Source organism: Hyla sarda, chromosome 2 (genome assembly GCF_029499605.1).
Source record: "Hyla sarda isolate aHylSar1 chromosome 2, aHylSar1.hap1, whole genome shotgun sequence".
Classification (NCBI taxonomy): Eukaryota; Metazoa; Chordata; class Amphibia; order Anura; family Hylidae; genus Hyla; species Hyla sarda.
In genome coordinates this window covers 187,511,979-187,539,375 of record NC_079190.1, presented here as the reverse complement: position 1 = coordinate 187,539,375, position 27,397 = coordinate 187,511,979, and the positions used below count along the sequence as shown (strand labels likewise).

Below are 27,397 nucleotides of genomic sequence, written 5' to 3'. Positions count from 1 at the left end.
GTCGTGAGCCAGAGGGACCTCTGGCGAAACGTCGGGCTGCGGAGGCTCACGATCCCCTACGTCTGTTACCACTGGGTATCTGTATATGTCATGATTATATTCTTTGCTGCTACACTATGTATGTGAACTAGTATGTGCACTTGCACTTTACTAATATAATTTGTCTGTAACATCCTTTGTGAGCCTTCCCTTGGTCCAGTGTTGTGCTGGCTAAGTCTCTCTTATCTTCCTGTTATCAGGAATTGTTGTTTTAATATGTTTTATTACCTATTTTCTAATATGAATAAATAGTGGGAATAATCTTTTATCTCTTTACAGCTAGAAGATGATATTGTTGCCAAGCTGAATTATTTCAGTACAATAAAGAACTTTGCACTTCAGCTGTCAAATGAAGAGTGGATGATACTGGAGTTTTCCCAGCTGGGATTCATTGGTAAGGAAATGGTAACTTCTATAATGGATTCCTAGTATACTATATAAATAGTGTCAGCGCCAATCATTCTCTGTGAGAGCTGCACATGACCACTGTGATTATAGTGTGTAAATAAGACTGCTAGTTTACATCTACAGTAGCCATTGTATTAGAGGAGTTGCCCATTGCAACCAGACAACGCTTGAGTTTTTCTGAAGACTGCTGGAAAATGGGAGCTTGCCTTAAACAACAAAGGTTTTCTTCGTCTCTGCACTTATGATAACTCTCCACCTTAAACTGTAGTTTTATTGTGTCCCTGTCATTTAAATAAATAAATAAAATAAATAAATGTTGACATATCACAGAGACATGTCAAAGTCCCCACCGATAATTAGTACAAGCAGGGAGAGGCACGTGGTTATGCGCTTCACTCCACAGCTCCTATCGACCTCCGTCCAGCTTCTCTAGACTGCCCCATTAGAAGTCTGTGGTGCTGTCTAGTGAAGCCGGACCGAGATAGCTTCAGTCCTTAGGTGCCCCCATCTGGTCACATTTTGAGGTTTTTCTAGAAATATTACATCTGAGTTTTATGTGGGGCTAAAAAGTTACTGATGTGTGAAGATGGGACACAAAGTTAATAAAACAGCATGGGAGACTGTGATATATTTGGGGTATCCTTACATGGTGTCATTTCATTTTAACATGGTGTAGTTTAAGTTTACGTTGTCTAAGTAGTAGACAGCATTGATGAATCTGGGCCAGTCTTTCTAAAGTCATATCAAGGTAACACCTGAAGGAATTTTTTATTGGTGGTTTTAAGAAAGTGACCCTAACTCACATGTGCAGTAGTAATCCTGAAAATGTAACCTGTTGTTAAACACCAGTTATTGACAATGCATTGGCACAAGTCTTATATCTGTATGTGGCTAAAGAAAAGTATCTTAACATATGTAATTTTAAATATATATGGAAACTTACAGGCTGTTGTGCGGGTTAGCAGCATTTAAATGTGGGGTCACTTACGTGTATAAATGAAGTATGGCAGCATTACAGGTCTTTATTTTTCAAGTTGTATTGCGCATCTCTGCACAATGGAGGTGGGGAACCTGCAGGCTGCCTTCCCCTCCCTCCTCCAAATTCCCCACTCTGGCCCGCCCCCTTAATGAATATTCAGGACATGGGAGCCTGCACTCTCCTCTGAGGAACGTCCTGGCAACGTTAGAGGTAATAGTTTTGAATATTCATTAAGGGGGTGGGCCAGAGTGGGGAATATGGAGGAGGCGGGAGAGTGTGGCCAGCCGTCTCCCACCTTCATTGTGCAGAACTGCCCAAATATCTACAAGAATAAAGACCTCTGCCTCTGTTTACTTCATTAATACAAGTACGTTACTTTGCCTTTTAGTGAACAGCCAGTCAGTTTCACTTTTAACTTTCCACAACTACTATATTACTGAAGTTGTTTGCTCTTTTTAATGTATGATTAACACGTGTTTTTTTAATTTTTTTTCTGTTGTCCCAGGAAAAATGTTTCAAGCTCCTGACATTACACTTATTGTTGAGTTCATCCTCATGTTTTACAAAGAGAAGCCTATTGACTGGCTCCTGGATCACATATTATGGGTAAAAGTCTGTAACCCAGAAAAAGATGCAGTAAGTTATGTATATCATTTAAGTTTGGTTAAGATCTGCCAGGTCACTGTGACCTGACCAGAGATCTTTATATTGAGCCATAATTGAACACTCCCGTGCTGCAGGAACATTACGATTGTTGGGTTCCCACAGCACTGGAGTGTTCTGTTATGGATGAAGCATCCCCTGGTCTAAACTACCTTAAGGCAAAGATGTCAGCTCTATATCATGCCCAGAGCTGCAAACATGCACAGATAGCTGATAATAAGATATAACAAATGATGCCTGTCTCTTAGCTAATGGCTCTTTGCAAAGTTATAAAATCATGCTTTTCTTCTCTTTAAGAGACTTATGTAAAGCAATAACATATTTTTTTTAGCAAAAACGAAGAAGTAGCAGCAGCACACGTCCAATCTTAAAGGGGTACTCCGGCGCTTAGACATCTTATCCCCTATCCAAAGGATAGGGGATAAGATGCCTGATTGCGGGGGTCTCGCCGCTGGGGACCCCGTGATCTTGCACGCTGCACCCCATTTATAATCAGTCCCCGGAGCATGTTCGCTGCGGGTCGGATTACCGGCAAACCACGGGGCAGGCGGCGTGTGACGTCACGCCTCCGCCCCTGTGTGATGTCACGCCCCCTCCCATGGGCTTGCATTGAGGGGCGGAGCGTGACGTCACACGGGTGCGGAGGAGTGTTGTCACACGCCGCCTGCCCCTTGGTCGCCGGTAATCAGACCCAGAGCGAACGTGAGGGACTGGTTATAAACAGACCCAGAGGGACTGATTATAAACAGGGTGCGGCGTGCAAGATCACGGGGGTCCCCAGCGACGGGACCCCCGCGATCAGGCATCTTATCCCCTATCCTTTGGATAGGGGATAAGATGTCTAAGTGCCGGAGTACCCCTTTAAACAGCTTTATTTGGCAGGTTCAACTGGATACAGGCGACTCACAATTGTTTCACTATAATAATAGCTTTTTCACAGCCCTGTCACATGATTCAAACCCACCCATTAAATACATCAATATTCAAAGACAACTTTATTAAAGGGGTAGTCCAGTGGTGAAAAACTTATCCCCTACCCTAAGGATAGGGGATAAGTTTGAGATCGCGGGGGGTCCGACCGCTGGGGCCCCCTGCGATCTCTCTGTACGGGGCCCGGCTCTCCGCCGAGATAGCGGGTGTCGACCCCCGCATAAGGCGGCGGCCGACACGCCCCCTCAATACATCTCAATGGCAGAGCCGGAGATTGCCGAAGGCAGCGCTTCGGCTCTGCCATTGAGTTGTATTGAGGGGGCGTGTCGGCCGCCGCTTCGTGCGGAGGTCGACACGCCCCCTTCCCGCGGGCTGTCGGGGCTCCGTACAGGAGATCGCGGGGGGCCCCAGGGGTCGGACTGCCGCGATCTGCAACTTATCCCCTATCCGTAAGTTGTAAAGAGTTGTAAAGAGTCACCACTGGACTACTCCTTTAACAACTTACAAAATGTGCTTCATTACAAACATTTAAATTCACATGTGGAGTAAAATCAACATTTACTTTGCAATGCATATAATACTACAATGTACCAAGATGACTATTTAGCACAATAGGTTAATAATATCTCTATGTTCATTCAAGCCTAGCTGGCCCAAGGCTTCTGTTCTTAAGATAAGTTCTGTTTCTTTCTTCAGTAATTCTTGATTACGATCACCTCCTTGACTGGATGTATTAACTCTTAACAGTCCACAAAAGCGCATACATGTGGGATCCCCCCAGGGGCTTCTATCATATGGTTGATCCAATCCGTGTTCTCAGGGAGAGCATGTGCTCACCTAAACATGTGAACATGGACCTAATAGTCAATATATCGGCCACAATCACAGACTACCACAGACTACAAAATTGGTGCGTCGGGTAACAAAATCTTTTATAATCATTTCATGCTGTCCTAGACGTATATATGATCCCTGGATCAACTGATTACAACATCTGCAACTACCACATCTATGGTTCCCTTTTGGTATCATTTTCTTAATCCAATTTTCCTCCTGTGTTTGTTTGTTTTTTTTCTCCCAACCTTCCCTTCACTAGAGCATCCCTTAAAGGAGACCAATGGCTTCTGATTTGCTTTCTCTTTGACCATGGGGTCACCTTTAAAGGAGAACTCCAGAATATAAAAATTGTCCCCCATACTGCCGGCAGTAAAAAAGTAAAGATGTACATACCTTCCTCCGCTCCCCCGGTAACCGGCTCCGGTCTCGCCGCGATCCTCTTCCTGGTTGCCGGTGGTCGGAGAGTCCTACTGCGCTCAGCCAATCACCAGCCGCAGTGAAGTCCCGACTCGGCCGGCGATAGGCTGAGCGGCAGTGTGACATTTTCGGCCCCGGCAGCAGGTGCCGGTGTAGTGAAGAATTTTGTGTCTTGAAACGTTCTCACACTGCCGCTCAGCCTATCGCCGGCCTAGTCTGACTTCGCTGCGGCTGGTGATTGGCTGAGCGCAGTATGATTCTCCGACCACCGGCAACCAGGAAGTGGATCACGGCGGAGACCGGAGCAGGTTACCGGAGGCCCCGGGGGAGCGGAGGAAGGTATGTATTTCTTTATTTTTTTTACTGCCGGCAGTATGGGTGACAATTTTTATATTCCGGAGTTCTCCTTTAATAATGTGCCAATTTTTCAGAATAGCAGACCTAATAATGTCATTCATAGGACCATGTTTAAACACAAAAGAAAAACCTTCATTATATTTCTCTTTCTTTCGAGGATCCCAAGCCCTCTTGATGAAATGTGGGGGATAACCGTGATCTTCTAATTTCTTACTTAAAAGTGCTGCCTGTTGGTTAAAGGATATATCATCACTATTAATCCCTCGAAGTCTGATAAATTGTCCATAAAATAAAGCATGTTTTGTATGTTCAGGGTGATAACTTGCATAACTGAGCAGAGCATTAGTAGCGGTAGGTTTTGTGAATGTCTTAGTTTGAATTGCACCCTCCTTCACAATCACTCTAACATCCAATTAATCTCACTGTCACTATACTGACAGGTGAACCGCATATTGGGGTTAGAATTAAGATATGTCACAAAATCATCAAAGTCCTCCTTTGTCCCGGCCCATACCATAAATACCGTATATACTCGAGTATAAGCCGAGTTTTTCAGCACGATTTTTCGTGCTGAAAACACCCCCCTCGGCTTATACTCGAGTGAACTCCCCCACCCGCAGTGGTCTTCAACCTGCGGACCTCCAGAGGTTTCAAAACTACAACTCCCAGCAAGCCCGGGCAGCCATCGGCTGTCCGGGCTTGCTGGGAGTTGTAGTTTTGAAACCTCCGGAGGTCCGCAGGTTGAAGACCACTGCGGCCTTCAACATCATCCAGCCCCCTCTCACCCCCTTTAGTTCTGAGTACTCACCTCCACTCGGCGCTGGTCCGGTCCTGCAGGACTGTCCGGTGAGGTGGTCCGGTGGGATAGTGTTCCGGGCTGCTATCTTCACCGGGGAGGCCTCTTCTAAGCGCTTCGGGCCCGGCCTCAGAATAGTCACGTTGCCGTGACAACGACGCAGAGGTGCGTTCATTGCCAACGTAATTCTGCGTCATTGTCAAGGCAACGCCTCTATTCCGGGCCGGAAGCGCGGAGAAGAGGCGCCCCCGGTGAAGATAGCAGCCCGGACCACCTCCTCACCGGACAGCCCTGCAGGACCGGACCAGCGCCGAGCGGAGGTGAGTACTCAGAACTAAAGGGGGTGAGAGGGGGCTGGATGATGTTGAAGGCCGCAGTGGTCTTCAACCTGCGGACCTCCGGAGGTTTCAAAACTACAACTCCCAGCAAGCCCGGACAGCCGATGGCTGCCCGGGCTTGCTGGGAGTTGTAGTTTTGAAACCTCTGGAGGTCCGCAGGTTGAAGACCACTGAGGGCGAATGATGAGAAGAGGATGATGAAGGGGGGGGGTGTGGGGATGATGAAGGGGGGTGGGGATGATGAAGGGGGGGGGTGTGGGATGATTACAAGGGGATGATGAAGGGGGGATGTGTGGGATGATAAGGGGATGATGAAGGGGGGATGTGTGGGATGATAAGGGGATGATGAAGGGGGGATGTGTGGGATGATAAGGGGATGATGAAGGGGGGATGTGTGGGATGATAAGGGGATGATGAAGGGGGATGTGTGGGATGATAAGGGGATGATGAAGGGGGGATGTGTGGGATGATAAGGGGATGATGAAGGGGGGATGTGTGGGATGATGACAAGGGGATGATGAAGGGGGGGATGTGTGGGATGATAAGGGGATGATGAAGGGGGGATGTGTGGGATGATAAGGGGATGATGAAGGGGGGATGTGTGGGATGATGACAAGGGGATGATGATGATGAGGATGTTAATGACGGGTCTGGATGATGACAGGGGGGGATGAGGTATTTCCCACCCTAGGCTTATACTCGAGTCAATAACTTTTCCTGGGATTTTGGGTTGAAATTAGGGGTCTCGGCTTATACTCGGGTCGGCTTATACTCGAGTATATACGGTATATACCGTAGTCTATAAATGGCACATATAGACGTATGTGTCTCAAAAACCAATTGACCATAAAGAAAACTAGTTGTTCCTCAGAATCCCCCCAAAAAATACTGGCGAAAGTTGTTGCGACGGGGGTCCCTATCGCGGTCCCGGCTCGTTGCCAATACCAACACCCATTAAAAGTAAAAGCATTGTGGCTCAGGACAAAGGAGAGGGCCTGACAGACAAATTCAATCTGTCAGTCATCCATCTTTTTGTGGCACATCTGAGGTTGGACAGCCTCCATGTCCTATGTGACCAGTCTCCAGTCTTTCTGCCAGGTTAATGCCTGTATGTGACGGAAGAAGTCTCCTGTATCTTGAATATATGAAGGAAGTGTATTCAAGATAGGACGTAGTACCTAATCTAAGTAGTGGGATAGTGTTTCTGTGACTGATTCTCTCCCCGCTATTATTGGGCGGCCAGTGGACAGGACATAGATTTATGAGTTTTTGGGAGAAAGTACCAGTACAGGCGCTTTGGAGAGGGCCAAATGAGTTTCATAGCGAATCTCTCTGTTACCAAACCTTTCTCTATGGCACATCTCAACAAATTGCGCAAACCGTTCTGGTACTTTCTCATGGGATCACTACAAAGTGGAACATAGGTATTTTCTGAATTACATACGTATAGCTGAGTTTCCTCAATTCAGCTGTATCTGCACAGTCATCACTGAGCACAGCCAATAACTGGGGTCTGAGGTCCCGAACTCGCCTGTCCTCGCTTTGTTTTCTATTGGAGAACATATTTTTTATGTGTTCAATATTTGTATTTTTATTTCTTTTTTTCATTGGTGATCTATTTTATTTTTTATTTATTTTTTTTTAGAAACATTGTGACAGACAGAAATCCAATCTTCGAATCCGCTTCAGACCTTCCCTCTTCCAGCACGTGGGTCTGCACTCCTCCTTAGCAGGGAAAATACAGAAACTTACAGTAAGTAGAAGCACAGTATGTGTGTGTGTGTATATATATATATATATATATATATATATATATATATATATTAAGCACAAGCTATGCTTGTCAGTTTTAAGAAAAAGAAGTAGCATTCAGTGTGCCATGTGGTACGCTTTATACTGATTTACCATGGTGTAGAGATGTGTGTCTGGCATCCTTCACTAGTAGAGGCCTCGTGGGCAAAACCACCTTGCAAACTTGTTTGATTATTTGCATTTAAAAACAAGCTGCTTCAGAAGTCTCCATAGGTGGGTAATTGTGGGCCTTATTTTTCAATAGGCATAACAGAAAACTTTCCTACAGCAACCAATGATAGTGGTTTTAGAAAGAAAAGCTGCTCACTGATACTGTTTCTATGGGCAGTTTAAAGGAGGTATCCACTGAAAAGTAGTATTTTAATTTATTTATTTTACATAATTTTTTTTAACAAATAGCTGCTTCGCAAATAAAATAGAAAAACCCTGTTGGACAACCCGCCAATTTTTTTTTATTTTTCCTATATTTGAGGGCTGCCTCCATTAAAATATTAAACTTTAACTTGCCTTCCACTGCTTCACTGGTGCCGCCAATATCAGTCTCTCATCCTTTGGCCCTGGTCTTCTTCCTGGTTTTGTTGCCCGACACATCACACGGTCGTTCAGTTAATCGCCATAGGCTGCTACATGACACTGCTGCTCAGCCTATCACCAGCTGAGGCGGGACTTCGCCTTGGCCAGCAATTAGGTGAGCACAGTGTGACATGTTGGGCCACAAAACCAGGAAGAAGATTGGGTCGGAGGACAGGAGACCAATATCGGTGGCACTGAGGGATGCTGCAGAAGGTAAGTTAAAATATGGGATAAATATAATAAATCGTCTGTAGGAACTCTTTAAATAAATGAGGCTTTGTGACTTTTACATTAGCCTATAGACTGCTTGTATATATTTCCATTTTATGATGGCGTTACACTAGGGCATATCAGTTTATGATTGCTGGTAATCTGATCTCTGGGATCTTCAGTTTTCTTAAGAATGATTAATATTCACACACTGTGCAGGGAAATTGCTGGAAAGTATGAGACTGACACAGCCCGGAGGCCGGGAGTGCTGCTGTGCTCAGAAATACACTAAAGGGGCAGCAGAGCGGAGTTAGTGCTGCAGCCCCTTCATTCTCAGGATCATTGTGGGTCCAGAGACTGCATCTATGCTGATCAGAAAGTGACAGTATATCCAGTGTATATGCCAGCACTATATGAACGCTACTTATTTGATGTGCAATGATACTAGATATCTACATCTGCTTTTCCTTTTAGGATAAAGATTTCTTAAAACCATTATTGCATAAAATTCACGTCAATCCTCCGGCCGAAGTGTCAACTTCCTTAAAAGTATATCAAGGTCACACTCTAGAAAAGACGTATTTGGGGGAGGACTTCTTCTGGGCCATAACCCCAATGGCTGGAGACTACGTTCTGTTCAAGTTTGATAAACCGATGCATGTTGAAAGGTTAGTAGTTGTTTTCTGATTAGCTAGCGCTCAGCACGTCCTAGTTTAAAGGGTTAGTCCCATTTAGGAAAATCTATTTGATCATGAGGGGTCTGACCGCTGGGCCCCCACGATCTCCTGTATGGCACTCCGGCTCTTCTTGTGCAAGAAGTGAAGGCAGACACGCCTCCATCCATACATCTCTATGGGAGAGCCAGAGATACATGAGGAGAGCCCCAGCAGTTAGACTCCCCGCCATCAGATGCTTGTGCCCAATCCTTTGGATACGGGATAGATTTTCTAAAACAGGACTACCCATTTAATTTTTTCAGCTAATCTTTATGTGTGCTACATATGAGTTGCCATTCACACAAACCTATTGAAATGCAGGTGAAATATGGACACTGGATCTATGGCAGGATATAAGGACTTGTGTTAATTTCTGAGTGTGATCTATTATATTATAATATATTGCTTTCTAGGGTTTGGGAATAATGGCTGCAGTTAGATGTGCTTTCCTTTTTAGGTATCTCTTTCGTAGTGGAAATCCTGAGCATCCTGGAGACTTGTTAACAAACACTTCTGTGGAGGTTTTACCTTACCAGGTATGGTAACTGTATGTAAGCTTTTTTTTATGTATTAATGAGTATTTCACTTTAAAGTGTATATTCTCCATTGGCACAGTTGACCTTAGAACGAAGGCTTCTTTCACACTAGCAAATTACTCCGTTTAGCAAGTTCCGTCGCTAGTTCCCTCCTAAAATCAGCTGTCACCGGCAGTAACCAAATCCTATACAGTGGTCCCTCAACATACGATGGTAATCCGTTCCAAATGGACCATCGTTTGTTGAAACCATCTACAACCTGCGGACCTCCAGATGTTGCAAAACTACAACTCCCAGCATGCCCGGACAGCCGTTGGCAGAGGCCCAGTGGGGCAGTTTACCATAGCAACCAGTCGGATTTCAGATTTCACTTTTCAGATACCGATAAAAAAAAAAAAAGTTGGAATCTGATTGGTTGCTATGGGCAGCTGCTTCTCTGTACGAGATTTAATAAATCTCCCCCAAAATGTTGATCGACTTGGTAAATATTTACAACTCTGTTATAGAAGAAAAGCAGACTTTGTCGCAGCATTGTATAAGCGCAGCCATGGTGTAAGTTTGTTGACTGTCTACTTTTTCCAGTAGAATTGTATATTGACTATATTCTTGTTCTCACCCAAATGAGAAGGACAATTGAGGAGCATTGTGATGTCTGTTAAGGCCATATTACACAGGCCAAATATTGGGGGAATGAGTAAATGATTGTTCAGGATAATCGGCAAGTACAAGGACCAGCGATCAGCCTAGTGTTTGCTTTTCTGTAAGGCTTCTTTTGTTGTTCAGTAAGATCATGGCTATATGCGGCACATCCCCCTGTGTAAACAGTGGCTGATAACGGTTATTTTAAAGCGCGGCACAAATGATCCAGTAGCAAATCTTGTTAAGGCTCCATAAACGAGTACTGCTTACCATGAACTAGGGCCCTTGCCCAGCTGCTGTCAGCCACTCTGATATCAAGGACTGTAACCCACATGGTTCTCCAATTTGTCATGATGAGAGATGCTTGTATCCTATTAATTAGCATTGACATAGTACTTCTTCTTTTTAGAAAGATATTTTGGATTTAAGGAGGGAAACCAAAGACAAGCGCCTTTCAGATGGGTTTTTCAGAATAGGTAAGATATTGTTAATTTTTGTTTTTTTCTTGTTTTCTTTTATTGTACAGACTTATTATCAGTTTACTCTGCATTGCAAGTATTGATTCATACTGATATCCTTAATGTGTCACCTAGATTATTATTATTTTTTTAGCTGACTAGAGCAAAATACTGAAATCTGTTCTTAACTTGTAATCTGTTTTTCTGGTTGTAATCTTTTATATTAGGGTGGGCAGCCATATGGCCAGAGCTTCTGCTTTGTTAACAGCATATAGAGAGATGCTTTACAGCAGCCTCATAGGCTACAGGAAACAATAGTCTGGAGATGGCGCTGACTTTTGTTGGAAAGTTTTCTAAGCATGCCCTGTGACCTGTTTTAATTCAGGTCTTTGTGACAAGGAAGAGACTGCTGAAAAGTTTTTTTTTTTCTACAGAACAGGAAGTGACATATTATAAGGCGTAGTGGCAAGACCAAAAATGGCAAGATTTCAGGATTATTCTAAAATATAGGTAGAAAAACAATCACCAGAAATTATATAAATAGATTTTATACAAAAGCAATAGGTTATTTTCTGATGACATACTTCCTTTTAAGGTGTTTATAGACCACAATATTTACATACTTTTTAAGTTTGTCTTTTGACCTCAGCCAAAAAATCATTTTATTTATTTGGAAAAGATAAGGGGTTACCAGATATTTTTGGCTTTAAAGCTTAGGGACTGGATTACATATTGCACTGCAGAGAAGCCCTATTTAAGAAAAGCTTCAGTACCAGACACGGCCCATGTATGAAGTTTTTTTAACTCCTTCTTAAAGCAGTTATCCAGGTCTAGAAAACCATAGCTGTTTTCTTCCATCACAGTGCCAGACCTGTCCTCAGGATATGTGTGGTATTGCAATCTTCATTCACTTTAATAGGACTGAGCTGCAATACCACACAGGAAAAGAGTGATGCTGTTTTGGGGAAAAAGTAGATATATTCTACTAATTCTGGATAACCCCTTAAATAAGGGATAAGCTAAATACTTAAGACACTTATGTTTCTGTAATTTTATTTAAGGAAAATTTGAAGATGGAGTTGCAGAAGGACCTGTAGATCCTGGGCTAAATCCTATTTCAGCATTCCGACTTTCAGTTTTGCAGAATTCAGCGGTTTGGATTATCCTTAATGAGGTGAGTACCTCTAATATGGTGGTGGGACAAAAGTCTGTAAAGTGGACTCAATTCCTTTCGCCATGCTTTCGCCATGCTGGGGAATGCCCCCTGGACTTTGGAGCCTAATTTGCATAATATCAACAAGAAAGAACTTTAAAGATTTAAAAAAAGGTATGCCAGGGCTACTTATCAGGATCCAATCTAGCCATATGCTTATTTACACCTATTTTCCTGATGGCAGGTCTGACTCTCCATCTTAGTTATTAATCTCTAATTGTAAACTAGGTTTAAAGGATACTCCACTGGAAACCTTTTATCCCCTATCCAAAGCATAGGGATAAGATGTTAGATTATGTGGGTCCCACCACTGGGGATCCACGCAATCTCTGCTGCATCACCCCTGTCATTCGGTGCACGGACCGAACTCTGCTCCGTGCCCAATGACTGGCAATGCAAGACGCCATGCCCCCTCCATTCACATCAATGGGAGGAGGCGTGATGGCTATGTACTTGCTGTCACGCCCCCTCCCATAGACCTAAATGGAGGGGGCGTGACGTGACGTCACGAACGCGGAAGCTGCAAGCTTCTGTGTTCCGGACGCCGCCATTGTCTGCACGGAGATCGCAGGGGTCCCCAGCGGAGGGACCCTGTAACTTAACCTTTTATCCCTTATGCTTTGGATAGAGGATAAGATGTTTCCAACAGAGTACCCCTTTAAGTGATAAAACTGTGTTTTATAATGTTTCTATTTTCTTTATCGCATGTATAAAATAAAGATGCTTTTCTATTAGCGCTTGTTAAAACTATCCTACAGCTGCGTGTCTGCTGCAGGATCTGACTGCACAGGGTCTGTTTGTAGTCTGTAACCATGGAGACACGTGTTTGTAAAGGAGCTGTAGGTGGCATATTTTTTATAAGGACTATTTTCAAACTTTCATATTAAAAATATCTATTAAAAAAAAATGCTATTTTAGATACTGTAGTAACGAAATTTGGTAGGAAAAGTGGACTGACTCTCATGTCAACACAGAATGGGAAGAAATAATCAAGATGAATGCATTTGAACTAGAAATGTCACCCATAGCCACCCAATTCCTGCTCTTATTTTTCTTTGGCCCTTTGTAAACAGGAAGCAGGTTTGGAAGAGTTTTCTGTATTAAAAAAGCAATTTTCCTTTGCGTTGTTTTATTGCAGTTGTATGGGCTGAATGACGTCATGTACAATAGAGCTTGTTCATTGCATTTTTTTAGAAATAAAATAGGTATCTACTTTGTCTGGAAGCTACAGCCAGTGTTGTTTTTCAGTATTTTATTTGCTCATTATTTTTATTCTGCTTTTTTGTTTTTAGATCCACATAAAAAAGGTACCAACGGACTGAAACACATATTTGTGTAGAGGGACTTATTCAAGAACTGCCATTGGGAACTGCCACCCCAATATCATCACTGCCTGTTAAATACATTTGCATGCATCTTCATTTCAATGTTTTGTTTCATTTCAATTCTACCTCTGTGTAACCTACTGTTAATAGAAGATTGTAAGTATTCTCCCCAGTCCTACACATTATGCTGTGTCTGTTCCTCAAAGGGTTTATTGTTTCCACACTTATTCCATAAGACCATTTACAATTTGGCTTCAGACGATTGCTTGTCCAATGCAATATTAGGCTGGGACATACAGTTTGTGGGTTCCCTTTGTACCATTTTTATATAGAGACTGAAAGAACAATGCCGTTTAAGCATATCACAAACAATGCATTTTGTGGGAGGGATGTAATTAAAAGAATTCTATTTTGTTTTACTACTTGTGTATTTTGTAGATAATGAGAGACATAAATCTATAAAACAAAAAATATATGTTAAATATATATTAAATATATACACACAGCCAGCTAATATATTTATGATTGAAAGCATCAGATTTGTGGTGCTGTACAGTGTTTTAACAGGACCCTGTCAACTCTATATTATATCTGTGTTGTTCCATTTATCTGTTTGTTCTTTCTAGAAATGTGACTAAGTTGACAGCTGGATGGTACAAGTGGGAGTCGGGGCGGTATACCGGTTCATACCGAATTTTTTGTACTGCACTATATGAATTTTTCCCAATACCGCAATACCGGTTTGGCCCCTCCCCCTTGGGAATGAATGAATTATTAGCCCAGCGCTGCGCTGTCCCCACATCGGAGAACTAATCATATGTGACCCGAGAGCCCTGTCCTGCAACCACCCCCCCCCCCCCAATAAATTATTTGCCCAGTGCTGCGATGTCCCCATCGTGGTACTACTCACATATGTCACCCGCAAGCGCTGCTCTCCTCGTCCTCCAGTTTGTTGAAGCCGCCGGCGCTGACACTATACCAGTGGTCTTCAACCTCCAGATGTTGCAAAACTACAACTCCCAGCATGCCCGGACAGCCAACGGCTGTCCGGGCATGCTGGGAGTTGTAATTTTGCAACATCTGGAGGTCCGCAGGTTGAAGACCACTGCTCTAATCTGTATCCCTATGCCCGGACTGCAAAAGGTAAACAAAATAAAGTTTAACTCACCTTCCTCGTCGGTCCGGACTTGCTTCCTGGGGATGGGAACGTCGGACAGCCTATCACCGTCCGCAGCGATGTTCCGCCTCGGCCGGTTATAGGTTGAGCGCCAGCTTCTTACATGACAGTGGGCTCAGCCTATCACCGGCTGAGGCGGAACATCGCTGCGGCTGGTGTTACTGTTCGCTCTCCGACGTTCACGTCCCCAGGAAGAGCGTAAGACCGACGTAGGAACATGTGTTAAAGTTTATTTTTGTTTACCTTTTGTAGCCCGGGCATAGGGATACAGCTATAGAGTGTCAGCGCCGGCGGCCGCAACAAACCAGAGGACGAGGAGGGCAGCGCTTGTGGGTGACTTGAGTAGTACCCCGATGAGGACAGCGCAGTGCTGGGCTAATAATTAATTTGGGGGGGGGGGGGAAATACCGTTATATATACTGTGGAACCACCATAAGTTACAAAAATGCCGCGATAAGCATATTTGGCCATACTGCCCAGCCCTACTCTACACTATCTAAGACTATCCAATCAGAGCTCACAGCGCCAGACCCTTCACATCAAAGAATGGTAACGTCCAGTTGTCAATTTATTCGTAAATTATAAGGAGGAATGGCACAACACAGATATATAAGAAAAGATGCTCCAGAATTGTTATTTTATGGAAATTATATGTATTTACTAAAAAAAAAAAAAAAAACTGTCCAGAAGAGTCCACAGGTCCCCCTAATGACATATTTCTTATTTACTGTCACATTTGTCTGTATATATGACACACACATTTACTATATAAGGGGAGAAACAAGCTGGCTTTGACTGGTAGTAACCCCATTTTAAATCTTTGTTTTGCAATTTTAGGTTTTTAAAAGTCTTAAGATGTTTTAATGATTCCATGTGATAAAAAAAAACTGTATTTTGCTCCCCTTTCTGCTAATATGGAACTCCAAGTATAGTTTTAAGAAGGGCGGTAGATAAAAGAACAAGAAAGTCATAATGGAACAAGGTGATGTGCCTAGACCAAGGTTTTTATGGGCAAAGCAAGTAGGTCATGTAGAATCCCAGACATTTCTGAAGTTGTGATCGGTGGGGGTCTGGCTGCTTAGACCCCCACTGATGGCTAAAAGGAAAGGACAGAAGTGATCCTCTGAGTGGTATGTTCTTTTTTCTCAGTTGTCCAAGATTAAAGTAAAGAATCTAGTATCAGTGCTGCATCTGTCTATAAGCTGTGTCTGGCATTGTAGCTCCGCTTATTTGCCTATTCATTAATTTATGGCTGGGCTTTATACCAGACACAGCCCATGGACACATGCAGCACTGTGTCTATAATAAGACAAGCATGGTGCTTTTTTGGGGGAAAAAGTGTCCCTTCACTGTTATTCTTCCACTTAATCATCTGATCAGGGGTCCATGCTGTGTAGTTGTAGAAGAGGACCTGTGCACGAAAGCACTGGTTGTCTTTCTGTAGTTTGTACATTAAAAGCTGTTCAGTGTAAGTTCTGCCAGACAGGTTTTCTGACAGCTCAGCCACCAGCCACTTTTGTCTTCTGATGTTCATAAACTTTAATTTAAAGGGGTATTCCAGGAAAAAACTTTTTTATATGTATCAGCTGGCTCCAGAAAGTTAAACAGATTTGTAAATTACTTCTATTAAAAAATCTTAATCCTTTCAGTACTTATGAGCTGCTGAAGTCTCGGGAACTGTCCAGAGTAGAAGCAAATTCCCATAGCAATCCCCATAGCAATCCTCTTCTACTCTATGCAGTTCCCGAGACAAGCAGAGATGTCAGCAGAGAGCACTGTTGCCAGACAGAAAAGAAGAACTCAACTTGAGCAGCTGATAATTATTGGAAGGATTAAGATTTTTTAATAGAAGTTATTTACAATTCTGTTTAACTTTCTGGAGCCAGTTGAGATATATATATAACATTTTTTTTTCCTGGAGTACCCCTTTAAGTAGAATTCAGATTATTTGAACAATTCTAAACCAAAATATAGGAGACTAGCTATGATGTCTCCCATTCACTGCTTACATAATAAGCAGGGGATCCTGGTCTCCTGTATGTCAATAGTACACTTTTAGAAGCAGCAGTAGCATGGAGTAAACCTTAGAGCAGTACTGTGTCTCAGGTCTCTCCAGCCACTTCCCTCATCCCCCCTTCTCTCCATAGACTTTTATAGGCAGCATATAACATGATTCCTCAGTAAGTTGACAGTCCATTTCCTCCCTCAAGATAGACTTGAACTGTTTTACAGATTAAAATATGACTTTAGGAGGTGTGGTGGGGAAAGTTGTCTAATATGTGGTGAAAGAGGCATTTTTATTTGATAAAACAGTTTTTTACAATTTGCTTGTACTATTGATTTATGCAAAGTTCATTAAAACAGCAGTCACCACAAAAACATTTGACATGTTATAGTGACATTAAAAGGTTTGATCGGCAGGGGTCTGAGATTTCAGACCTCCACCAATCCGGAGAACAAGCTGGGAGAAGTTTGTACTATCTGCATTCTCTCCAAGCTTTGTGTCACATGATTAAGACAAACTCTCCATGTAAGTCTATGATATGAGTGTCTCAATCGGGAGGTGGAGGGAGGCAGGGAGAGGGGAACTCTGCAGCACAGACTTCTCCCGGCTCTTACTCCTAATCGACGGAGGTCTGAATACTGACGACATGTCAAAAGTTTTACACAATGACAGGTACTTTTTAAACAACTAGGTACTGCAGCAGTGTAAAAGACTGTCCAATTTTCTCAGTAGTTAGAGATACTCTGCTGGAAAAAAAAAAAAAATGTAATCAACTGGTGCCATAAAGTTAAACAGATTTGTAAATGACTTCTATAAAAAAAAAATCTTAATCCTTCCAGTACTTATCAGCTGCTGTATGCTCCACAGGAAGTTCTTTTCTTTTTAATTTATTTTCTGTCTGACCACAGTGCTCTCTGCTGGCACCTCTGTCCATTTTAGGAACTGTCCAGAGTAGGAGCAAATCCCCATAGCAAACCTATCCTGCTCTAGACAGTTCCTAAACCAAGAAACAGACAGCGCTCTATGGTGTGATACCGTTATCAAACGGGATAGAAATGGTAGAAGTGGTGCTTACCACACAGAGTTACACTCTGCCAAGTGTAACCATGGATAAAAGCAATAGTGTTAGGTGCCTGCAGCCACTCCACGTCCAATTCGATATGAATGCAAAAGTAACCTCCAATAGACGGGATTCAAAGGCGCTGGACACACAAGTAAGGATCAAGGTTTATTCACCCATGATGCAATGCGTTTCACAGTAAGACTGCTTCATCTGGCAGTCTGATGAAGCAGTCTTACTCTGAAACGCATTGCATCATGGGTGAATAAATCTTGATCCTTACTTGTGTGTCCAGTGCCTTTGAATCCCGTCGCTATACTGGACAGTTCCTGACATGGACAGAGGTGTCAGCAGAGAGCACTGTGGTCAGACAGAAAAGAAATTTAAAAAGAACATCCTGTTAAGCATACAGCAGCTTATAAGTACTAGAAGGATTAAGATTTTTTAAAAGAAGTAATATACAAATCTGTTTAACTTCCTGTCATCAGTTGATTTAAAAAAAGTTTTCCAGTGGAGTACCCCTTTAAAGATATACTATAGAACAGCTGTTTAAAGGGGTACTCTGGGGTACTAAACCCATAGCCCATCCTTTCACTTTTACCAACCTATATTTTTGTCTAAATATAATTCATTAGCTATATACAGCAGGTTCCCTCTTTCAACTGTCACTTACAGGAAGGAAATGAGAGAAAAATGTAATTCTCAAATCCACCTGGTCTTGTTTTTAACCCCTCACTAAGACTAGCCCTCACCCTTCAGGACAACACCACCTGATTTGTGTTTGATTTAGAGTGCTAGCTTTACAGCCACACCTCCCCTCCCCGTGTGAGAGCTTGTGAGCTGTAAGAGAAGAGCAGTGAAGATTCTTAGTCACAACTGATCACATAATTGCTGTTTTTCTGCTGAAAATCTAATCACTGACTTCTTCTATTCAAAGCACAGCAAGATTTATTGCTGGAGGAAGGATAGTGTGAAAAAAAGACATGCACAGTGTGTGTGAGCTGCAGTGTAAGCATGCACACAAATAGTGAAAGCAGTTGGCTGGCAGCCATTACATAGAGCTGCACTGACTTCTGGGAGTTGTAGTCTGTGCTGCAAACAAGAAAAAAGTATTTAGGAGACATCAGGGGCCAAATGAGCTGCCAAAACCACATGAATAACTACAGGGACACAGAACAGGTATTGTGGTGGCTTTGGGGCATTTTTATTTTTCTTCCTTGGCGTACCCCTTTAATGGTACACAAAATGAAAAAAAGTAGTAAAGAAGTCTTTGTGTGTGTGTGTGTGTGTGTATGTATATATATATGTATGTGTATATATATATATATATATATATATATATATATATATATATATATATATATATATATATAGAAGGCAAAAAGCGGCTGCAGCACACAAAATAAGGGAAAAAATGGTGGTAGCTTTAATCCATTATAAATAATATAATGTATTTATAATGGATTAAAGCTACCACCATTTTTTCACTTATTTTGTGTGCTGCAGCCGCTTTTTGCCTTCTACATTGGGGACCAGGGTCCATTTGGTTGCTTGCACCAGAGATATTTTCTATAAGGAGTGCTACTTTTTGCTATATCTTCTTCTATCTATATATATATATATATATATATATATATATATATAGGATCCAACAATAACGCAGCACTCCAAAGAACGGTGAAAAAAGTGTTGATTTATTCCTGTCACATCAGTACAAGCAACGTTTCTGCTCCTATGGAGCCATTTCCAAGCTTGAAAATGGCTCCATAGGAGCAGAAACGTTGCTTGTACTGATGTGACAGGAATAAATCAACACTTTTTTCACCGTTCTTTGGAGTGCTGCGTTATTGTTGGATCCTATTTAAACTGAGGACTTTTGGTCAAGAAGTTTTTTGGACGCTGGCACCCACACATTGAGGCTGAGTAGTGCTGCAATACTTTTTTGGCTTTTATATATATATATATATATATATATATATATATATATATATATATATATATATATATATATATATATATATATATATTGCAGTGTTCATTTTTATGTATCTTGATATGCTTTCTTATAACTTTTTTGCTTGTGGGTATGAATAAATCCCATAAAAATTCATTGGTTGGAGGCTTTATTGCACTATGTCCATGTGTTATGTGTTTCACTGAATAGTGAACGCATTGTGAGTGAAGATCACGTGGACAATGGACCATAGAGCCTTTCTTCAGCCAGAGAAGGTTGGCATATATTCCTGGAACAGGACTTCTATACTACTTTTCTTATTATAAATACAATATATGTTTATAGCGAATGGAAGTTGCACCTGGGAAAATGAGCAAGGGAACTAAATAAGGCAAAAGCCTTTTCTGCAAAGCTGGCGGTTCCACCACTTGGGCTTTCTCTGATGTTTAGATAAAGATATGAAATAATAAAAACAGACATTTCAACCTGATTAAGATGAAATATAAGTAAATATGAAATATGTAGATTTAAATTAAATGGTCACTGTCATTTCAAACACCTTGACTCCATGAGAGGGCTTATAATATTCCTAACATTTCTGCAAAATTAATTTACCAAAAATTACTTTTTATGCCAAAAAAAAACAGCTCTAAGGTCTTGGCTTCTAGCGATTTTATTTTTTTGCCACATGTAGTCTGCTGCCTGTTGTTAGGGGAATTGTCTCTAGCAACCGATACATCAAGACAAAGCACAAGAAGTGTTAGTTGGGCTTACCCATTTGCAGGAGAAAGTCTGTGTACCTGCAAGTTGTGCCTGTTCTTCAGAGGGTCTGCACTGTTCCAGGAAGGTAAATTAAAGCTTTCCTCTCATCTTGGTAGCAGTACTTCAGTGCCTAGCATAATTCCCACTCTTCTGCCCTGCCTTTTGTATCTACTCCTCTCCCCCCTCCCACTCCCTTTTTTGCCTGCAGGCTTATAACCCCTTCCTTGCTGTGCTGTTTATTTTTTGTTGACACAACACCTTGCAAATCCAGTGCAGTAACCAATTTCCCCTCCATATTCCTTCTATATTAATATACTGTGTGAATATACAGACTAGCACAGTGACATTGAGTTCAGTTCACTTTTACCAGCACTATGTCATGGCACAGCAGTGAGGAGTATGTCCTGCACTTTGAGTGGACAGGCAAATGGGAGGGAGGGTGTAACTGTGTTTACTACTGGCAAAGAGCCCCGCCTTGATCCCGCCTCTGAAATGGAGAATGAGAGGAAGCTCTAGGGGGCTCTATGACAGCATTAAGACCACTAACATCACACTCTGAAACATTAAAGGAGTAGTCCAGTGGTGATTCAGTGGTGAGCAACTTATCCCCTATCCTAAGGATAGGGGATAAGTTGCAGATCGCGGGGGGTCCGACCGTTGGGGCCCCCCGAGATCTCCTGTATGGAGCCCCGACAGCCGGCGGGAAGGGGGCGTGTCGACCTCCGCACGAGGCGGCGGCCGACACGCCCCCTCAATACAACTCTATGGCAGAGCCGAAGCGCTGCCTTCGGCAATCTCCGGCTCTGCCATAGAGATGTATTGAGGGGGCGTGTCGGCCGCCGCTTCGTGCGGGGGTCGACACCCGCTATCTCGGCGGAGAGCCGGGGCCCCGTACAGAGAGATCGCAGGGGGCCCCAGCGGTCGGACCCCCCGCGATCTCAAACTTATCCCCTATCCTTAGGATAGGGGATAAGTTTTTCACCACTGGACTACCCCTTTAATGTAACCAAGCCAGGTGAGAAGTACGCTTTAAAGGGGTACTCTGGAGGCAAAACATTTTTTCAAATCAACTGGTGCCAGAAAGTTATAGATTTGACACCTCTGTCCAGAGCAGGAGAGGTTTACTATGGGGATTTGTTCCTGCTCCGGACAGTTCCTGACATGGACAGAGGTGTCAGCAGAGAGCAATGTGGTCAGACAGAAAAGAACTGTACAACTTCCTCTGGAGCATACAGCAGCTGATAAATACTGGAAGGGTTAAGATTTTTTAATAGAAGTAATTTTCAAATCTGTATCACTTTCTGGCACTAGTTGATTAGATTTTTTTTTCACCGGGGTACCACTTTAAGGCTTTGCTCGTTCAACATGGCATCAAAGGCTATAAGATGAATTCCTGAAGTTGCACAAGTCCTAATTATTGTCCTGGTACACTGGTAAATACAAGTTTGGATTAGCACTGCCCATCTTAAGAGCAGCTGGTGATGTCTCCTGTACATGGACAGGTACATCATGTAATGTTGATACATATGCAGAGAATGCTTTTGTACATTTTACATATGCATCCTAAATGTTAACAAATGAAAAGTGTTCAATAATAGCAATCTGTACTAATAAAGTGTTTTGTATTATTTGCAAAAAATTTCTCTTTGGTAAAGTTATTGACCTCGGGGTGTGAGAAGTGCCTACATATAAGATACTGAGTTCATTGTGTGGAGTATTGGCTGGTGTTTGAGCGATGTGTTCTATTTTGCTTTTCAGATCGAAATATACATTTTTATTCTGTAATTTTTTTATTTCTTCATGGCACCTAATGATGTACAGTATTTAATGGTATACGAATTATGGCTCTTACATGAAGACTATTTCTTGAAAAAACGACTGTGGATTTAAAGACTATGTCTAGTGGTAACAAATGTATCCCCTATCTGCAGGATAGGGGACAAATGTCTGATCGTGGGGGTCCGACTGCTGGGACCACTCTCAATCTCCCGTACGGAGCCCCAACTGAGCGCTTCTAGAGCGCATTTTGGACCCTGCAGGTCAGCCCTTCATTCATCTCTATGCGAGGGGCGGAGGCCGACAAACGCTGTTCCTCTGCCTCTCAAAAAGAGATGAATGGAGGGGGCATGTTTCATCCAGCTCACGTGCTGTGTGTGAAATGTCACATACAGCAGCTCAGCCGGGGCCGAGCTGGGATCTGTACAGGAGATTGCAGAGGGTCCCAGTGGTCGGACCCCCTGCGATCAGACAGGATAGGGGACAAATTTGTTACCACTGGACATCTTCTTTAACCTCTTAAGGACGGCGGGCGTAGCCAAACGCCCCCGTTTTAAAGTCCTGGCCGCTAGCCAGTCCGGGACCGGACCGGGATGCCTGCTGAAATCATTCAGCAGGCATTCCGGCACATCACCGAGGGGGGTCCTGAGACACACACACACACACACACACACACACACACACACACACACACACACACACACACACACACACACACACACACACACACACACCCCCCCCCCATATCGGCGATCGCAGGAAATTGCATGTCAAGTCAGACATGCGATTTTCTGGTATTCCGGGCTGATCGGGTCTCTGGTGACCCGATCACCCGGAAAATAGGGATGATCGAAGTGACAGCCCAGATCATCCTGAGGGATAGGAGCGAGGTCGCAATGGTGCGATCTCCTCCTATCCCCTGCCATTAGTCAGAAATTAATACTGACCAATGGCAGTGCACGACGGGGTTACCATGGAAACCCCCCGCTCTGCCCACCCCTGGATGTCGGGCAGAATGGGGGGAGAAGATGGCGGCCGGTACCTGAGGACAAGATGCCGTGGGGACCGCCGATCAGCGGTGGAGACAGCGGAGATCAGCGGCGCAGGTAGGGAGGCGACGGTGGGGGGGGGGGGGGGGGGGGGGGGGGGGGGGGGGGGGGGGGGGGCCGTAAGGAAGGAAGGTGGCAGTAAAGCGATATTTACTGCTGCCCTTCTAGTGGTTGCCAAACTGCAACTCCCAGCATGCCCAGACAGCCAAAGGCTGTCTGGGCATGCTGGGAGTTGTAGTTTTGCAACATCTGGAGGGTCACAGTTTGGAGACCACTATTACAGTGGTGCCCAAACGGTAGCCCTCCAGATGTTGCCAAACTACAACTCTCAGCATGCCAAGACTGCCCAGGCATGCTGGGAGTTGTAGTTCTGTAACATCAGTCACTTCAGATTTTTTGCAATTTTCATGAAAATGTTGAAAATTGCTGCTCTACTTTGAAGTCCTCTAATTTTTTCAATAAGTAAAAATATGTCCATTTTATGATGTCAACATAAAGTGGACATATTGTATTTGTGACTAAAAATAAAATGTATTTGGAATATCCATTTTCCTTAGAAGCAGAGAGCTTCAAAGTTAGAAAAATGCAAAATTTTCATGAAATTTTGGGATTTTTTACCAAGAAATGCAAGTAGCAACGAAAATTTACCACTAAAATAAAGTAGAATATGTCACGAAAAAACAATCTTAGAATCAGAATAATCGGTAAAAGCGTCTTAGAGTTATTAACACTTAAAGTGACAGAATTGTGAAAAAGGGCTCAGTCCTTAAGGGGTTAATTCAACTACTTTTTAAAAGGGCATCATACTGCAAATGCTTTGATGACAAAGTGGACCACATTTATTATAAAAACTTTTACCATTACATCAGAACGATAATTCATTTCTTTCAGAACTCCAGTGTCAAGTTTTAATGTCCAAAAGGCTTCTACTATTGAGAAGCTTTCTTCTCCAGTCACCACATGGTAACAGTCTACTGACCTGTCCTATGGGTAAAACTCTTAGAGAAGATACTTTCGTGATCATTGTTAGGGTATCGGGTTTTGAAGCTCAACAGCGTCTACAAACTGGACACCTGTCACATGCTGTTTCAGTTTTCTGAAATACACAAGGTTCAACAAACTGCATAAGTAGATTCACGTGATGGGTTTGTTTTATTAATGTGCACGTTACGTGATGTGTAACTATTCATTATATGGAGGTTGTCTTTATCATGGACATATAGAACATCTAGGTCTACAGCATTGTATGCAAGATAATTTTAGTTCCTAAAGAGGATGTGGAGAAAAATTACTGCATCAGCGCTTTCATCCAAGGAGTCGAAGATGCAGAGTATATTGGTTTCAATTAGAGATGAGTGAACTTACAGTAAATTCGATTCGTCACGAACTTCTCGGCTCGGCAGTTGATGACTTTTCCTGCATAAATTAGTTCAGCTTTCAGGTGCTCCGATGGGCTGGAAAAGGTGGATACAGTCCTAGGAGACTCTTTCCTAGGACTGTATCCACCTTTTCCAGCCCACGGAGCACCTGAAAGCTGAACTAATTTATGCAGGATAAGCCATCAACTGCCGAGCCGAGAAGTTTGTGACGAATCGAATCACTGTAACTTTGCTCATCTCTAATTGTTGTTTCATGTTTTTTTTTAATTTTTTTTATTTGCTGTTTTTTACCAAGCTTTCAATAAGTTATTGAAACAAATATACTCTGCATCTTCGACTGCTTGGATGAAAGCGATGCTGCAGTAATTTTTCTCCAGATCCTCTTCACCTATACTACTACAGACACTGCTATACACTATATACAATGCTGGCGTGCTATCTACACACCTCACCTTTACCTAACAACGTGCCTCACAGAAGATTCACCTCTGCCTATACACGAGGCGCTGCCATCTCCTCCTGACTTTTTATCTCAATTTTAATTCCTGTCTTATTAAAAGGGTACTCCGGGGAACTAAACCCATAGCCCATCTTTTCCCTCTCACCAACCTATGTATTTGTCGAAATATCATTCATTAGCCATATGGAGCAGTTTCCTTTCAGCTGTCACATGCAGGGAGTGAGAGAAAAATGTCATTCTCAGATCCACCCTGTCTCCTCAGTGAGACCTAGCCCCCTCCCTTCAGGACAACACTAACTGATTTCAGTCTGGTCTAGAGCTCTGACTGTACAGCCACACCTCCCCTCCCCATTGAGAGCTTGTGAGCTGTGAGAGAAGAGCAGTGAAGATTCTCAGTCACAACTGAGCAAATAGCTGCTGTTTTTCTGCTGAAGATCTAATCACTGCTGCCATTCAGAGCACAACATGATTTATTGCTGGAGGAAGGATAGTCTGAAAGAAAAGACCTGTACAGTGTGTGAGTTGCAGTGTGAACATGCACACAGATAGTGAAAGCAGTTGGCTGGCAGCCATTACACAGAGCTGCACTGACTTCTGGGAGTTGTAGTCTGCTGTAAGCAAGAAAAAAGAATATTTAGGAGACATCAGGGGCCAAATGAGCTGCCAAAACCACATGAATAACTACAGTGAACACAGAACAGGTATTGTGGTGGTTTTGGGGAATTTTTATATTTCTTAACTTCCCTGGAGTACTCCTTTAACCCCTTAACGACAAAGGACGTAAATGTACGTCCTGGTGATGCAGTACTTAACGCACCAGGACATACATTTACGTCCTAAGCATAACCGCAGGCATCGGAGCGATGCCTGGATCATGCGCGGGAGGTCCCGGCTGTTGATCGCCGCGGATGTCTGCCATTAACCCCTCAGATGCCGTGATCAATACCGATCACGGCATTTGCAGCATCGCGGTCACTTAATTGGATGATCGGATCGCCCGCAGCGCTGCCGCGGCGATCCAATCATCCAGCACGGCAGCCGGAGGTCCCCTCACCTGCCTCCGCTGTCTTCCAGGAGTCTTCTGCTCTGATCTGCCTTCCTGCAGACCAGAGCAGAAGATGACCGATAACCCTGATCAGTGCTATGTCCTATTGCTATAAATATTCCCCTATGGGAACTATTAAAGTGTAAAAATAAAAGCACAAAAAAGTTAAAAAAATGTGAAAAACCCCCTCCCCCAATAAAAATTGACCCATTTTCCCTATTTCACCCCCAAAAAGTGTTAAAAAAATATTTTATATACTACATGTTTGGTATCGCTGCGTGCATAAATATCTGAACTATTAAAATAAAATGTTAATGATACCGTACGGTGAACGTAAAAAAAAAAAAAAGTCCAAAATAGCTGCTTTTTTATAACATTTTATTCCCAAAAAAATTTATAAAAAATGTATTAAGCTTTATATAAGCAAATATGGTATCAATAAAAAGTACAGATCACGGCGCAAAAAATTAGCCCTCATACTGCCGCTTATACGGAAAAATGAAAAAGTTATAGGTCTTCAAAATAGGGGGATCTTAAACGTACTAATTTGGTTAAAAAGTTTGTGATTTTTATTAAGCGCAACAGTAATAGAAAAGTATGTAATCATGGGTATCATTTTAATCGTATTGACCCAAAGAATAAAGAACACGTCATTTTTACCATAAATTGTACGGTGTGAAAACAAAACCTTTCAAAATTTGCAAAATTGTGGTTTTCTTTTTAATTTCCCCACACACAGTATTTTTTTGGTTGCGTCATACATTTTATGGTAAAGTGAGTGATGGCATTACAACGGACAACTGGTCGCGCAAAAAACAAGCCCTCATACTAGTCTGTGGAAGAAAATATGAAAGAGTTATGATTTTTTGAAGGCGAGGAGGAAAAATGAAAACATAAAAATAAAATGTTCTGCGTCCTTAAGGGGTTAAATTAATTTCCAAAAAACCATAGTGCACAAAAGATGCCTGAGCAGCCAGATTCAGGGTTCCCTGTCAAACCGCCAGGATGCCATCTATACAACGTCCATACCAGGCAATTTGGCAGAGAAACAAATTATCAGATGTGAAGATGGATCCTTCTTCTCACCAGGTCATATAAAGGTTGGCTAGTGAGGGTGAGAATGTGGCCCCCATTAGACAACCCTTGACCTGGAGAGGGAAACATACATTAAAAAAAATAATAATTCTGTGACAAAACTAAATCGGTGACATCCACATTATACTGTTACAGTATTTGGATAAATGGTAGTGTAAAGTTACTAAGGCCTTATACGGGATGCCAATATATAAGGATGTGACGTCACACGAGAACCAAGACATGTCAGGACGCAAGGTCATAGATGAAAAGGAGACTAATAAACGACTCGAGGCTGTAATAACCTGTCTAATCACTATGACTGTCATTTGAAAACTGACCCGGAAGGCAATGAAATATGAGACATATTGGTTCAGAAACAAATAAATCTCTCAAATTTCTACCATCAA

The 27,397-nt window shown here is 42.7% G+C and overlaps 1 protein-coding gene across 2 annotated transcripts in view; it reads left to right on the top strand.

Annotated features, from left to right (window-relative positions):
• MGAT4A (alpha-1,3-mannosyl-glycoprotein 4-beta-N-acetylglucosaminyltransferase A) overlaps window positions 1-14,188 on the top strand; it is a 73,276-nt gene extending 59,088 nt beyond the window's left edge. The window contains exons 9-16 of one of the 2 annotated variants that reach the window (XM_056555942.1): window positions 319-433; window positions 1,932-2,062; window positions 7,410-7,517; window positions 8,834-9,027; window positions 9,533-9,611; window positions 10,660-10,726; window positions 11,770-11,882; window positions 13,214-14,188. In XM_056555942.1, the coding sequence (XP_056411917.1) occupies window positions 319-433; window positions 1,932-2,062; window positions 7,410-7,517; window positions 8,834-9,027; window positions 9,533-9,611; window positions 10,660-10,726; window positions 11,770-11,882; window positions 13,214-13,243 (837 nt within the window). In that variant the 3' untranslated portion in view covers window positions 13,244-14,188. Of the gene's footprint in view, window positions 1-318; window positions 434-1,931; window positions 2,063-7,409; window positions 7,518-8,833; window positions 9,028-9,532; window positions 9,612-10,659; window positions 10,727-11,142; window positions 11,219-11,769; window positions 11,883-13,213 lie in introns of those variants that run through there. The other variant, XM_056555943.1, reaches the window with a different exon arrangement.
• The last annotated feature ends 13,209 nt before the right edge of the window (window positions 14,189-27,397 follow it).